The 15,776-nt window shown below is 44.5% G+C and overlaps 1 protein-coding gene across 2 annotated transcripts in view; it reads left to right on the top strand.

Annotated features, from left to right (window-relative positions):
* The window catches only part of MANBA (mannosidase beta), a 114,628-nt gene that overhangs the window by 43,352 nt on the left and 55,500 nt on the right, over positions 1 to 15,776 (top strand). For both annotated transcript variants that reach the window (XM_045536649.1, XM_045536648.1), the window contains 2 exons: positions 9,355 to 9,530; positions 10,449 to 10,559. In XM_045536649.1, coding sequence (XP_045392605.1) covers positions 9,355 to 9,530; positions 10,449 to 10,559 — 287 coding nt within the window. The remainder of the gene's footprint in view (positions 1 to 9,354; positions 9,531 to 10,448; positions 10,560 to 15,776) is intronic.

Below are 15,776 nucleotides of genomic sequence, written 5' to 3'. Positions count from 1 at the left end.
GTGAATGCTTTTCTGCATCTATTGAGATGATCATATGGTCTTTTTGTTACTTTTGTTTATGCAGTGAATCACATTTATTCATCTGGGTATGTTGAACCATCCTTGCATCCATGATGAAACCCACTGGATTATGGTGAATTATCATTTTGGTGTGCTGTTGAATTCAGTTTGCTAGTATTTTGTTGAGAATTTTTGCATCAATGTTCATAAGAGATATTGGTCTATAGTTTTCTTTTTTTGTTGTGTCCTTTCCTGGCTTTGATATCAAGTGATACTGGCTTCATAGAATGAATTAGGGAGAATTCCCTCCTTCTCAATGTTATGGAATAATTTTTGTGGAATAGGTACCAGTTCTTTGTAGGTCTGGTAGAATTGGCTGTGAATTGTCTGGTCTGGGTCTCTTTTTGTTGTTGCGTTGAAAGGTTTTTATTACTGCTTCAGTCTCGCTTCCATTATTGGTTTGTTCCGGTCTTCTATTTCTTCCTGATTCAGGCTTAGGAGGTTGTGTGTTTCCAAGAATTTCTTCATTTCCTCTAGGTTTTCTAGTTTGTTTGCATAGAGGTTTTCATAGTATTCATGGATGATATTTTGTATTTCTGAGGTATCTGTTGTAATGTCTCCTTTTTCATTTCTGATTTAGCTTACTTAAGTTCTTTCTCTTCTATTTCTGGTTAATCTGGCTAGTGGTCTATCGATTTTGTTTATCTTTACAAAGAACCAACTTTTTGATTCATTGATCCTTTGTATTATTTTTCTGGGTTCCATTTCATTTAGTTCTGCTCTGAGCTTTGTTATTTCTTTTCTTCTGCTGGCTTTGGGTTTGGATTGTTCTTTTTTTTTTTTTTTTTAGCTCCTTGAGATGTGGGAATAGGTTATTAATTTGTGATCTTTCTGTCTTTTTGATGTAGGCATTTAAGGCTATGAACTTTCTCCTTAGGACTGCTTTTTCTGTATTCCATAGATTTTCAAAGTTTGTGTCCCCTTTGTTATTAAGGTTAGGTGGTCTTTTGATTTCCATCTTAATTTCATCAATGATCCAAGGATTTTTTAGTAGCAGGGTGTTTAATTTCCATGACTTTGTGTAGAATTTGTGTTTCTCTTGGAATTGGTTTCTAGTTTTATTCCACTGTGGTCTCAGAAGATACATGGTATGATTTTAATTGTTTTGAATTTGCTAAGACTTGGAAAATGTCCCATCTGCTGGTGAGAAAAATGAATATTCAGTAGTCTTTCAGTCAAATATTTTGTAAATGTTTGTTAGGTCCCTTTGTTCTAGGTCTTGGTTAAGCCCAGTGTTTCTTTATTCATTTTCTGCTTCAATGGTCTGTCCAGTTCTGTCAGTGGGGTGTTGAAGTCTCTGGCAATTAAGATGGTACTCTTTATTTCTTTTTGTTGATCTAACAGAATTTGCTTTATGAATCTGGCAGCTCTTGTGTGTATATATATTTAGAATTATTATTTCTTCTTGTTGAATTGCTCCCTTTACCATTATATAATGACCATCTTTTTTTTAGTATTGTTAATTTAAAGTCTATTTTATCTGATATGAGAATGGCTACACCTGCTCTCTTTTGATTTCTATTTATGTGAAATATTTTTTTTTCATCCCTTAACTTTGAGTATATGTGCATCCTTATGGGTTAGATGTGTTTCTTGGAGACAGCAAATAATTGAGTTGTGTTTTTTCACCCATTCAGCCAGTCTGTGTCTTTTAAGTGGGGCATTCAGACTGTTCATGTTGGGTGTTTGTATTGATATGTGGGACACTGTTCTGTTCATCATGTTGGATGATATCTTATTATTTTATTTTCCCTCTTCTGCTATTCTTTTATAAAAGCTGTGAACTTTAACTTTTGGATGTTCAGAATATGGATGGCAAACCAGATGAAAGGAATTAAAGAAAAAGTTGAAGACCAACACAAAGAAACCAAAAAAATATTTCAGGACATGAATGAAAAATATGAAAAACTCACTAAACAGATAGACAACATAAGAAACAATATAACAGAACTTAAAGAAATGAAAGAGTCATTTAGGGAATTACAAAACATAGCAACCAACACTGGTTGGTATCTATTGTCCTATTCCATGTATAATGAACTTTTGAGCATTTCTTGTAGGGCAGGCCTAGTAGTGACAGATTCCCTTAGTGTTTGCTTGTTTGGAAAGGTGTTTATTTCTCCATCATTTATGAAACTTAGTTTTGTAGGATACAAAATTCCTGGCTGACAGTTCTGTTTATGAATACTAAAAATGGGGCCTGAATCCCTTCGGGCTTGTGTGGTCTCCCCTAAGAAGTCTGGTATTAGCCTAATGGTTTTTTCTTTGTAGGTTAGTTGTTGCTTTCATCTTGCAGCTTGCATGATTTTCTCCTTCATTTTGACTTTGCCCAGGTTGATGGTGATGTGTCTTGGGGATGTCCTATTTGCTATGAATCTTCTCAGAGTTCAATGACTGTTTTGTATCTGAATGTCTGAATCTCTGGTGATACCAGGGAAGTTCTCCTCAATAATTTCTTTGAATAGGTTTTCCATGGTTTTTGCTTTTTCTTCTTCTCCCTTAGGAATACCTATAATTCATATATTGGCTCATTTCACACAGTCCCATATTTCTCTGAGTGATTGTTCATTCTTCTTTATGACTTTTTCTGCATCTTTGAATTACAGGTTAGTTCAAAAGCCTTGTCTTCAAGCTCTGAGATTCTTTCTTCTGCTTGGCCTAATCTGTTGTTGAAGGTTTCTGCTATGTTTTATAATTCCCTAAATGACTCTTTCATTTCTTTAAGTTCTGTTATATTCTTTCTTATGTTGTCTATCTGTTTAGTGAGTTTTTCATATTTTTTCATTCATGTCCTGAAATATTTTTTTGGTTTCTTTGTGTTGGTTTTCAACTTTTTCTTTAATTCCTTTCATCTTGTTTGCCATCCACATCCTGAATTCCACTTCTGATATTTCTACAGTTTTCATTTGGTTGGTGTTCATTGCTATGGATCTATCCTTTGGGGGTTTCAAACTAACTTGTGTTTTCATGTTGCCAGAATTCATTTTCTTTCTCTGTTTCTCACTCCCTCCCTCCGTTCCTTCTTTCCTTTTCTTTCTTTCCTCCCTCTCTCTCATTCTCCTTCCTTCCTTCCTTTTTCAGAATATTATGGGGGTGCAAATGTTTTGGTTACATAAATTGCATTTGTACCGTTTGAGTCGATGTTTTAAGTGTGCCAATCTCCCAGGGTTTCTTCTCATCTGAAACTTCTCTCAGCCTAGGGCTGATAGATTTGCAGCACACCCATTTTCCTTTGCTGGGATATCAAATCTCCTTGCTCTCCCACTTGGTGAGAAGGAGGAGAAATCCCTAGATAGCACTTCTGTGTCTTACTCTGGAGGATGGACCTGGGTGGAGAGGGGGAGATATACTGAGAGTCTGTAACACAGCTGTTCTCCTGTGTCATCTTGTTCCCATGTGGTTGTCACAATCCAACCTAGTGCTGGGGGATATTCATTTGGATTGGTGTGTTGGTCCTTAGAGCACTGTTGAAAGCTCAGGCAGGGGACTGGGGAAGTTCCTCTCCATGGAGGCAGATGGCATGACCTTGGCTGGTGCCTGGGCAGGGTTGCAGGACCTTGGTGGGTGCTTGTCTGCATCACGGGACTGTAGCCAGTGGCAGACCATGTCACGGGACCTTGGTGGATGCCTCGACATGTCATGGGACTGTAGCCGGTGGCGTGGCATATTGCGGGATCTTGGCACTTGCCTGGGCACATCACAGGACCACAGCGGGCAGCAGAGCAGGTTGTGGGACCTTATTGGGCGCCTAGGCGCATTGTTGGACCGAGGCTGGTGCCTGGGTGCATTGTGGGACCGCAGCTGGTGGTGAGGTGGGTCGTCGGAAGTTGGTGGGTGCCTATGGGGGGTGCAGGACCTCGGCAGGCACCTGAGCGGGTTGTGGGATGGAGACCAGTGCCTGGGAGGGTTGTGAGACCTTGGTGGGCACCTGAGCACTCGCAGGGCTGCAGCTGGAGGCCGGGCAGTTTATAGGAATCGGTGGATGCCTGTGTGAGGCATGGGACCCTGGCAGGCACCCGGACAGGCGCGGGGGTGGGGTGGCGTCTAGGTTGGTGCCTGGGAGGGTTGTGGGACTGCAGCCAGCCACGGGTGGCTCGTTGAGCCACAGTGGTGGGCCACCTGCAGCTAGTGGGGCCGTGGAGATGCTTGGCGCCCTGCCAGGGAGTCGCAGTGACTGGGGCGCTTCCTCTGCCCAGGTTCAACTGCAGCAGCCGCTGCGGTGCGACTCAGGTGGCAGTGGTGATGCTACTGAGGTGGCAAGATGTCGGTGGCAGATGCTGAGGGCTGGTGGGCACCTGCTCCGCTCAGATCCCCGGGGGACAGCCGGTGGCGGGGTTGGGGCATGCACGGTGCCCAGTCCCGGTGTGGCAGAGTGCCCACCCTCCCTGGCCTGGCGGGGGCGATGGGGCGGTGGCACAGCGGAGCCGACCCTCTGCAGACCGGGTGCCCTAGGGCTGAGAGTGCAGAATGGCTGTTGCGGCGACCCAGTATCAGAAGCCGGTGGGACCCCACTGTGCCCGGTCTCTAGTGCCACAATGCTGCAGTCTCCAAGCAGCCACCTGACCAACCCAGAGGCCGGCTGTGCTGGGGGAGCCCCTCGCGGCTAGGAGCCATGGGGGTCTGTCCCCTGACCCTTCCCCACGTGTGGACATCCCCCCGGTACCCTCTGAGCTTCCCGAGCAGATCACCCACCTCTATAGCCCCCACTTTGGGTGTCTTTGGTGGCTGCTCCTAGGCCACCATCTTCGCCCCCCACTGCCACCCCACCGCCTGTTTTAAAAAAGAAACTTCACTCATTTAACTCTGGAAAAACCTTAAAACGCGTCAGGGGCTAGAACCACATTCTCCGCCATCCGCTGGTGGCCTTCCTGGTTGAGGTCATGCGAACCAGCTACAGACAGTCACCTCTCGCGCGCGGGCGCAGGACGCCAGCGAGGGCCGCGCCTTGCAGGGGGGACCCGCCAGCCTCGCCGGGACACCCGCTTGGATGACGAGGCGTCGCCTGCCCGGGCCTGGAACTGTTTGGTCAGCAAAACTCGGTCCGGCTGGAAGGGCGAGTTCCCCAGGGGAATCTGGGTGATGCAGCGCTCCTTTCCCACCCCCACCCCGACCCCCGCCCCGACCCCCGCCCCCAGCACTGGGTCCCCCGTGCAGTGATCTGGCATTGCACTTGGAGAGCCGGGGATGGCACGTGTTCTTCAGCACGTGGTAGCTTGTTAATGCTGGGAGCGCCATGACGGGCAGCCTATTCTGGAAATGGATCTTCGTTTGTAAGATGGAGCTCTTCTTAACTAGAGATAGGATTATGCATTTTTAATTTAGCAACTGAAAAAAGTGACCAATTACTATCAGGAAAATTAGTGGTTATTTAAGACTGTGCTTTGTGAACCTAAACTGCTTAGTTTCCTATGTGCTATTAATACTAGAAGGAAGGGCTTTACTCCATTTGGAAGAAGAGGGCAAAAAAATGTTGGTATAGTGTATGGTGATGACATTATAGGCTCATAGACCTTCGTGTTGTGTTTTGTTTTGTTTTTTTTTTGAGACAGAGTCTTGGTCTTTTGCCCAGGCTAGAGTGCCATGGCGTCAGCCTAGCTCACAGCAACCTCAACCTCCTGGGCTCAAGCGATCCTCCTGCCTCAGCCTCCCAAGTAGCTGGGACTACAGGCATGTGCCACCATGCCTGGCTAATTTTTCTATATATATTTTTAGCTGTCCAGATAATTTCTTTCTATTTGTTTAGTAGAGACGGGGTCTCGCTCTTGCTCAGGCTGGTCTCAAACTCCTGACCTCTAGCAATCCTCCCGCCTCAGCCTCCCAGAGTGCTAGGATTACAGGCGTGAGCCACCGTGCCTGGCCCATGTAGTGTTTTTAATTCTATAGCCTTAGTTTTTTCATTGTGTGCTCCAGAGGAGTGTGGGTTTGCTTGAGAACCTTCCATGTTCAAAGCAAGAGAAACTGGGGGATTTTGCCAATGAACTTTGGTATTGCGCTATTTATTTTCCTGCCAGAGGCTGTCACCAACAGCTGATTCTCTTACAGAAGAGGAAGTGACAGGAAACAGCAAAGGAGCGGGCTTGTTTGGTAGGTGCTAAGAGGATAGAATTAAAGCCTTTAGGTGGAAATTAAAGAGAAGTCAATTTCAAATCAGTATAAAGAAGGTCTTTACAATAGCCAAGGCTAGCAAAAATGGAAAGGGTATTTTGTGAGGGAGAGTTTTGTGGTCATTAGAGGTGTTTAAAGAAAGGTTAGAATGGCCTTTTGGGTGGAATATTCTAGGGCAGGGATCAGCAAACTAGACCTAGGCTTTTGGGGCCATGTGGCAGCTGCTCAGCTCTGCTGTCACAGTGCAAGGCAACAAAACAATACGTAAACAAATGAATGTGGCTGTTCTGTTAGTCTGTTTGGGCTGCCCTAGCTAAATATCATATACAGCGTGGCTTAAATGACAGAGACGATTTCACACAGTGCTGGAGGCTGGGAAGTCCAAGATCAAAGTGCTGGCCAGTTTGGTTTCCGGTGAGGCTCTCTCTCCGGCTTGCAGACAGCCGCCTTCTTGTTGTGTCCTTCCCGGTGTGTAGGGGGGAGTGGGGGGTGGAGAGAGAGAAAGAGATCTCTTCTCCTTATAAGGCCACAGTCCTAGCAGATTACTGCCCCACTCTTATGACCTCATTTAACCTTAGTTACCGCATAAAAAGCTGAGGATTAGGTCTTCAAAATATGAATCGAGGAGGGGGGATGCAATTTAGTCCACAGCAGCTGTGTTCCAATAAAACTTTATTTAAAACAACAGAAGGTGGGCCAGATTTGGCCCAAGGACCATAGTTTGCCAGCCTGTTATACAGAGGGAATCAAACACTGGTGAGAGTAGACTCGGTGATGTATCAGCTGATAGATTCAAAACCTGGAGGCTGTGAGTGGGTGACCTGCAAAATTGGCTGGATCAGAACAAACCTAATTCAGGGCTCATTGACTAATGTTTCTCAGAATGAATCATTTAACAAATAAAAATAGTTCTTAAGTCCAGGATTAATTTCACTTGAGTGTGCATGAGATCCATCTGTACTTTTGGCTGATGGGAGATACAAACGCTGAGCCACCCCGTGATCATCTTTAGGACAGGCCTGGCGTGGGGCTGCATTATAACCACTGCCAGTTATTAAGTCTTTGGTCACTGGTCAGTGTATAAACCTATCTTTTCTTTACTTTGCAGCAAAGCCATGATTATCAGTCCCCTCCTTATTTGTAGCAGAAGAGTCCGTAAGATATTTCTCAGCCAATAATCTTCTCCCTCCCCATCTGCAGAGAGAAGAATAGAAGCTGCTAAACAGGAGCTCCCTCCGCGTCTTGCCACAAATCATACAAACTCAAGTGTATCTGCATCAGTCGCTGCTCTTCGTCTTCCTTTCTTTTTTCTTTTCTTTTTTTTTTTTTTGAGACAGAGTCTGGCTCTGTTGCCCGGGCTAGAGTGCCGTGGTGTCAGCCTCGCTCACAGCAACCTCAAACTCCTGGGCTCAAGCAATCCTCCTGCCTCAGCCTCCCAAGTAGCTGGGACTACAGGCATGCACCACCATGATCGTCTAATTTTTCTATATATATTTTTAGCTGTCTGTATAAGTTCTTTCTATGTTTAGTAGAGACGGGGTCTTGCTCTTGCTCAGGCTGGTCTCGAACTCCTGACCTTGAGTGATCCACCCGCCTCGGCCTCCCAGAGTGCTGGGATTACAGGAGTGAGCCACCGCGCCCGGCCTCTCCTTCCTTTCTGTGGCAGGAAAGAAGGAGAACCTTCCCTGCTGGCTCTAACTCCCTGTCCCTCCAGCCTTTTTGGGGAATCTCATCACTGTTTCCTTCATTCAGTATAAGCTGAAAAAAGTGTCTTTTTTTTTTTTCACCCTGCTCTTGCCCAAATTCTATCTTATTTAAAAATCAAAACCAAACACAAATCCAATTCCAGAGACATTAAACAATGTAAATTTAACAGGAGATGGAGGAAAGGGTTGTATTGCACATATATAAAACTCTACTTTAAAACTCTCGTGAAGCATTCTGCCCTCCCCCCAAGTTCCGCACCCAAAGTTCCATTCCTCAGGGCCGCTCCCTCATCTGTCTCTGTTCCCTGTAACTCTCCCCTTCAGTCCTGTTCTACCTTCTTCTTCCCGACCACCAGTTTTCTTTGCCTCCTCTCTATTTCTGGATTTTCCAAGTGTCACTTTCCACATCTTTTTGCACAGACAGAGACTTCGTGCTTTCTGCTTCTTCCCTATGCAGACTGGCATGTCCCTGGGCCGGGCCCCTCGTGATTCTTGTAAAATGCAGCATGATCATGTTGTGCGTTTTGATGGGAACTCTTCAATGGCTCCCCATTGGTCTAGGGTGACTGCCAAACTTCTCAGTGATCCTGAAAGACCCAGTGTGATCTGGACCCTGCTTCCCTCTTCAGTCAGGCCAGCCCCCTTCCCGGCTCCGTCCTTGCCTGGCTTCCTTGTGGCGATGTGGCTCGTGCTCACTCACCGGCCTTCACACTCCTCTCTGTGTCCGGAATACTCGTCGCTTCCCCTGCAGGGAGTGAGACCCTCTTCTGGTTTCCGTGGACGCTGCTTTCTAGCAAAAGCTTCCTTCGCCCTCTCTGTGCTAGAAATGCTCCCTCACTTCATATGTCTGTTTCCCAGAGCAACCTTCTCTACCATCCTGGCATTGTCCCACTTTTGTGCTTGTCTGCATCCCACTGACTCTCAGCTCACCAGGGCGGGGGCCACGTTTGTCCTGGTCACCATTTAATCCCCAAAACTTAGCAAAGCACACGGCACATGGAAAGTTCTCAGTAAATATTTCTTGGAAAGACTATCTACATTTAAAATATATCTCTATTTTTTCACATTTGATTACTTCTAATACATATAAATTTACAGTTTATTACATAGCTTTAAAAACCTCAATATTTTTTCTTTACTGTAGAAAAAGGAACAGATGTGTATTATTCTTGGAAAATTTATGTTGTCTTTGCATTTGTCATTTTAGGTTTATGCCCTATTTATAAAGTTTTAATGACTTATAATGTGTTTAGAGTGAAAGTCTATATAAAATATATAATGTTGGTTATTCTCCTTCAGAATGAAGGATTAAACTCTAAAGATTAAAAGAAAATTTCCACTGAAAGTTTGATTATGATAGCATCATGGAGCACTTGCTGGTTTAGAAGTTGCCTTGGTCTTACCTTCAATGAGTCCTTAGGATGTGCAGGGATAATGCTCAGCATATTATATACACATTTTTCTTTTTCTCTTTATCCTTTAGATAACACAGCCAATGAGTGGCATCTTGAAATACAGTCTTCTTTTGATGTTGTCAGCTCAAAGCCAGTTGGTGGTCAAGTGATCGTAGCCATCCCTGAATTGCAAACACAGCAGACATACAAGATTGAACTTCAACCCGGGGAAGAGATTGTTAAGCTATTTCTGAAAATTAACAAGGTGAATGATGATACTTTCTGAGAACCACTAGATGAAAAGCAATACCTGTTCAAAAGAAATAGAAAGAGTGGACTGAGTATGAAAGAAAAAAAATCTGCTTTCTCCATTTATATTTTTCTTCTTCTCCTCTATTTTTAACCTCTCATATATTTAGTTTGAGTATGAGATAAGGAATGATTTTCCTCAAATTTTAAGATTAAGAAAATGGAGACTATGTGATTAATTTGGTAACCCTTTTCATTTGTTTTATTTTTATCATTATGTTTTAATTTTTTGGACAGTATTTGTAGTATCCTGAATCCAAAATACCTTCTATGCAGTATAGTTAAATAGCAGCCATTATTTTTGGTACTTGTCAATTATTTGAATATCGGTGCTTATTCTACATGTAAAATTCTACTCCTAAACTCATGATCTTTCATAGGTTGAAGCGGGATGGATTTTACCTTTGCTGCTTCCTTTTCCTGTTCCTCCAACTGACGATCGTGAACTGGAAAGGATGGAGCAAAATAACATTCAGTCACTGTCCAGATAAAGGAAAACTCAAAATGATTTCTAGCTCTTGGCTTGAAAGAAGAATAAACTTCGAAGTCCTATTCTAAGTGTTAAGAGTGTAGAATAAATATAAGCTTGAGTGTTAGAGACAGGAAGAGTTGTTTTTCTGAACAGCCTGTGATTCTGTTCTTTCCTTTCCCTGTTGATATATTAATGTATGCTAAACTCCTTGGGTGTGGATTTTAAAATGTTATCAATGGATTGGTATGATTTGGCATGATATAGATAGGGAGATTTATAGTGTTTTAGAACCAAGAGTTTCTGTGCTTGACTGTATGAGAAATTGGTAGAATGTTCTGAACCATATTATTTTGCTGCAAATAGGACACATTACTTAAAATGACTTATCTTATGTCTGAAAAGAATATTACTGTAGGAACTTGGTGGCCTCACGGACATGGAAACCAGACCGGGTACAACATGACAATTCTTTTTGAACTAGATGGAGGCTTAAATATTGAAAAATCAGCAAAGGTAAGTAAGCGCTTTAAAATATTTTGTGAAAAATTATATTTCTTGTTCAAATGGCATACAGATCTTTGTAGGAAAAGAAGAAACCAACAAAACTCTTATAACCCCACCACTCAGAGATAATTTCTAGTAACAACATTCAAAAGCTTCTCTGTATCTGTGTGTATTTATATTTTTAATGGATCAGACTTTACGTATTATTTTGTCAATAAATATTCTCCTGCTATGCTTTTAAATTGTACTTTATATCACGGTAATACATATGTATCATTTTAAAGCTCAAATATCACTAGAAGGTTCATATGAAAAATAAGATCCTTTGCCCAACACTTCCTATTCCTACTCCCCAGAACCAATAATTTTTAATGTTTACTTATTTCTTCTCATTTTCTAAATAAGATGCTTCTACTGGTGTTTTCTAAGTTTTCAGTCCTGCCTAATTTGGGATACAGCACTAAGAATTGGAAAGAACTGGTCTTTCTTATTTATTAGCTGTAGGCTGCTTAATCTCAAAATATGTAAAATAGGGACAGTAAAAATGAGATAACTTGGCTTTGGCTTATAGTGTATAGTCAGTAGAAGGAGTACTAATCCGCTTCATAGATTTCCTTCTTTTCCCAACACCCATATTTGGTGTTCACAGTTGGCTGGGGATCGCACTCTGGTGTCACCTCTCACGTTTGGCATTACCTGTCCTGTAGGCCAGACAGCATGCTGAGGTTGGGGGCAGCTCATTTCCTGTTTTTCTTTTGTTCAGTCCTACTACGTATTTTCTGAGACACTGTGACTGTGTGTGCACACACATGTGTGTCAGTGTGTGTGCATGTGTGCATGTGAGTGTGTGCATGTGTACATGTGTGCATGTGTGTGTACATGTGTGTACAAGTGTGTGTTAAGTGTGTGTGCATGTGAGTGTGAGTCCATGTGTGCATGTGAATGTGTGCATGTGTGTACATGTGTGTATGTGTGTGTGCATGTGAGTGTGAGTGCATGTGTGTGCATGTGTATGTGTATGTGTGTACATGTGAGTGTGTGCATGTGTGTGTACATGTGAGTGTATACAGGTGTGTGTGTGTGAGTGCATGTGTGTGCATGTGTGTGCATGTGTGTGTATGTGCATGTGCGCATGTGTATGTGTACATGTGAGTGTGTGCATGTGTGCATGCATGTGCATGTGCATGTGTGCATGTGTACATGTGAGTGTGTGCATGTGTGTGCGTATGAGTGTGAATGTGTGTGTGCATGTGCATGTGAGCATGTGCAAGTGTGTGTGTGTGTGTGCGTGTGCATGTGAGCATGTGCATGTGCGTGTGCATGTGTGCATGTGCATGTGAGTGTGTGTGCGTGTGTGTGTGTGCGTGTGTGTGAGTGTGCATGTGAGTGTGTGTGTGCGTGTGTGTGTGTGCGTGTGTGTGAGTGTGTGCATGTGCATGTGTGTGTGTGTGTGTGTGTGCGTGTGCACACGCACAGGGAGGGCGTCCGGCCTGTCCAAAGGGCCAAAGCGCTCACTCTCATGCTGACCCTCTTAGCAGAGGACTTGTGCTCGCTCACGTGCTGAATTGCCTTGTCGTCTTCATGAAAATGTAAAAATTTATGAGCCATTCTCATTTACTGCAGAGAAAGAAGAAACACTTTTTTTCCTGTTTGTGGAAATACTTTTGTTTCATTCAGGCTGATGTGGTTGCCTCATTTTTCGTCACACACGAAGCTGGCAGCTCCTGAGCGGAGCCGCAGTGGCGGGCGGTGTGCGTGCGACCTGCGCTTTCTGGCTGCGGCTGCTGCCGAGTTCGATGTTTTTGTGGCTCATTCATTCAGTGAGTACTGAGGGCACCTGCACGGCGTTCCAGCTGTCTTGCTGGGCCCTGGGGACGGAGCTGTGAGCACGACACTGCCTCCGTTTCTCTCTGAGACCGTCATGGAGCTCATCATCTGCGTGGAGGTTAAATCATTAGAAGAGCCACCGCAATAATGCGTGACAAGCACCCTCGAGGCACGGAGAGCACCGTGGAGGCACAGAGCAGGGGCATTCCGGGGAGATTACTGGAGAAGGTGACATCTATGTCAGAGGGATAAGTGGAATTTGGCCAAGCAACGTAGAAAGAGCCAGAAGGAAAAGAACACACGAAGGCCCAGAGACTCGAAGGAACATTGCGTGTTTGTGGACGTGTAGACACTTCATCGCGACTCTGCGGGTTTGGCGTGGAAGAACAAGCGGTGCAGCTGGGCAGGTGGGCGAGGGCGAGCTCTTGCGGGCCTGGTGAGCCACGTGCGGGAACCAGCACCATCCCCAAAGCGGGGGCATTCCAGGAAGGACTGTAAGGACTTTGCAAAGATTGTGCGAATCAGTTTGGACGAATGGCGAGAATGGAGAGCCAGTTAGAAGACTGTGGTGGTCATTCAGGCACAAAATGATGACTGCTCAGTCCACGGAACTGCTCAGGAAATAGAGATTTAAGAGCTAACATATCAGGCTTGAGGAGATGGGGGTGAGAGAAAAGAAGGAGTTAAGAATGTGTCCTCGGTTGCTGGTCTGGGCTGCCTAATAGATAGCAGTTCTGTTCTTTGAGTTGAATTACTCATGAAGAAGAACAGGTTTGGGAGATGGGGCAGGGTGGAAATTACTTCACTGTTAGATGCATTTTGCGTGGAGTGATTGAGAGTTAGCCAAGGAATAATATCTGATGGGCATTTCCTTATATAGGATGAAGGATTAAGGATAGAGATGTGTGAGTCAGCCGAATGTAGTTCCTTGTAGCCTTGGGAGGGGATGGACTTAGCGCTAGGCTGGACCCCAAGGAATCATGACAAGTAAGGGCGGGAGGGGAGGCAGCCCACAGAGCCATCTAGGAAGGAATGGTTGGAGAAGGGGAGGGAAAACCAGTTTGAGTGGGGTGGTCACAGATGCCACAGGGAGAGAGTATTGTAAGAAGCAGGGCATGTTCAGACACTGCCAAGTGCTGAGAGGGAGCTCAAGTTGGAAAAGAATTGAGAAAGATCCTTTAGATTTGGCAGCAAGGAGATCACTAGTCACTTTGACCAAAATGAAAGTCAAATTGCAGTGGGTCGAGGAATGGCTGAAGGTGAGGAAATAGAGACGGTGAATACAGGCAACTCTGGGAAAATGTTTGGCTGGGAACCCTGCCTGAGCCATGCGGTTATGGTGGCCAGCTGGGGTCAGGAGATTGGCTACATGCAAGCAACTGGACAGATAAGTAAATATAGTGAAGTACTGGGAGCCAGCCTGTTCACAGATGGAGGAGAAGCCAATACGGTGAATGTATGCATTTTAGTATGTCTAGATAGTAATAGATACAGAAATACACACACACACACACACACACACACACATTTCCTAGTTCTTTCCCACACATTTCCTGGCTTCTAGAAAGAGGGGCACTTTAGCAGCAATGAATAGAGCTAGTTCCCACAGCTTGACTTTTGAATACCACTTTCTGCTAAGGCAATCAGAGGCTTTGGAGAAATGACTGATCCGAGGCTGGGGCCTGGAATATCTTGCTGTGCCAGGAAGTGAGGAGGCACTCAAGAATGACTGACACAGGCCGGGCGCGGTGGCTCACGCCTGTAATCCTAGCACTCTGGGAGGCCAAGGCAGGTGGATCGCTCGAGGTCAGGAGTTCGAGACCAGCCTGAGCAAGAGTGAGACCTCGTCTCTACTAAAAACAGAAAGAAATGATCTGGACAGCTACAAATATATAGAAAAAATTAGCTGGGCCTGGTGGTGCATGCCTGTAGTCCCAGCTACCCAGGAGGCTGAGGCAGGAGGATCGCTTGAGCCCAGGAGTTTGAGGTTGCTGTGAGCAAGGCTGACGCCATGGCACTCTAGCCCGGCAACAGAGTGAGACTCTGTCTCAGAAAAAAAAATAAAAAGAAAAAGACCGACACTTTGAAAGGACACAGGAGCCATCATACTGGGGCTCCCACTGGCCAAATCTGGGAAAATGTGAACATTAAAATAAATAATGATAGTAAAAGATTATAACCCATTGAACAAAATAGAAAAATTTTTGAGTATGCACTGATATAAAGAAATAAATGGGAGAGAAAGGAAAGTTATTCCTTGAAGTGAAATGCCAACTAATAAATGTAGAAGGAATGATGGAACTAGAAAAATAACCATTTGACTACTACCGTGGTTATAAGTAATTCAGGCAAGAAATATGAAGAGAGAGTAAAACCAGAGGGCAAAGTAGCATGAAATATGGGGTATTTCTATAGCCTCACAGCATCGCTCCACAAAATGGTTATTAATTAGAATGGAGAAAACAATGTAGTGGAGAAGCCTACTAGATATTGTCTTGATTAAGTGATTATCATCACCAATGAGACAAAGTGACGTCGTGTCCATCCGATAAGCTGCCACAAGAAGAACATGGCATCACTTCTGTTTGTGCTGCCACAAGCAGGTAACCTGGATCTAATTACGAGGAAGCAACAGGCCATTCCCATTTGCTAAAATCTTCAAATCTTCTGCAATCTTCAAAACTGTCAATGAAAGACCGAGGAACTGTTCCACGCTGGAGGAGACTGTAGAGATGCAGCAACTGGGTGCAGCGTGTGTGACCTTTTTGTTACGATGTCATTAGGGCAGCTGCCGAAACTCGAGTGGGGGTCTGGGGGGTATGCAGGAGTTCTGTGTACCCTTGTTGCAGCTTTTCCGCAAGTTTGCAGTGGTTTCAGCGTAAAAAAGGATGCCATTAAGAGAAGGAAAAGCAACAGCAAAGTTGTGATGGGAGAGGCTGGTAGAAAGGGAAAGGCTGAGGAGATGGAAGAGCAGGAGATGGTGGACGAGAGCGACGGCGTCCACCCTGCTAGTGGATGGATTTGCTGTGGGACGAGGGGCTCTGTGTCTGCTGTAATTGGGGTAAATGAAAAAAATCACTTATGTAGAGGAAAGGATGAAGCTTGAGGATGGAGGTAAATTTTGAAGGTCTCTAGGACCACTTAAAGTATATTTTCTTTCTGTGGAACTTGCAAACTCTTCTTTCAGTGGAGTTTTAAGAGGAAAAAGTGAACCTAAGAAAGAAAGTTTAAGGAGTTCTGGTCAAATAACTGTTTTTCTCTCCTGAGAATTAGGAAGTAATGTCTGCTGAGCATGATGGGCAAGTTAGAAATTTGAGAAAAGTGGGGTGGGCACAGTAGCTCACACATGTAATCCCAGCACTTTGGGAGGCCAAGGCAGGAGGATCGCTGGAGGCCAGG

This window comes from Lemur catta, chromosome 24, assembly GCF_020740605.2.
Source record: "Lemur catta isolate mLemCat1 chromosome 24, mLemCat1.pri, whole genome shotgun sequence".
In the NCBI taxonomy this organism is placed as follows: domain Eukaryota; kingdom Metazoa; phylum Chordata; class Mammalia; order Primates; family Lemuridae; genus Lemur; species Lemur catta.
The sequence above is the reverse complement of the archived record's forward strand: the minus strand, read 5'-3'. Positions and strand labels throughout refer to the sequence as shown.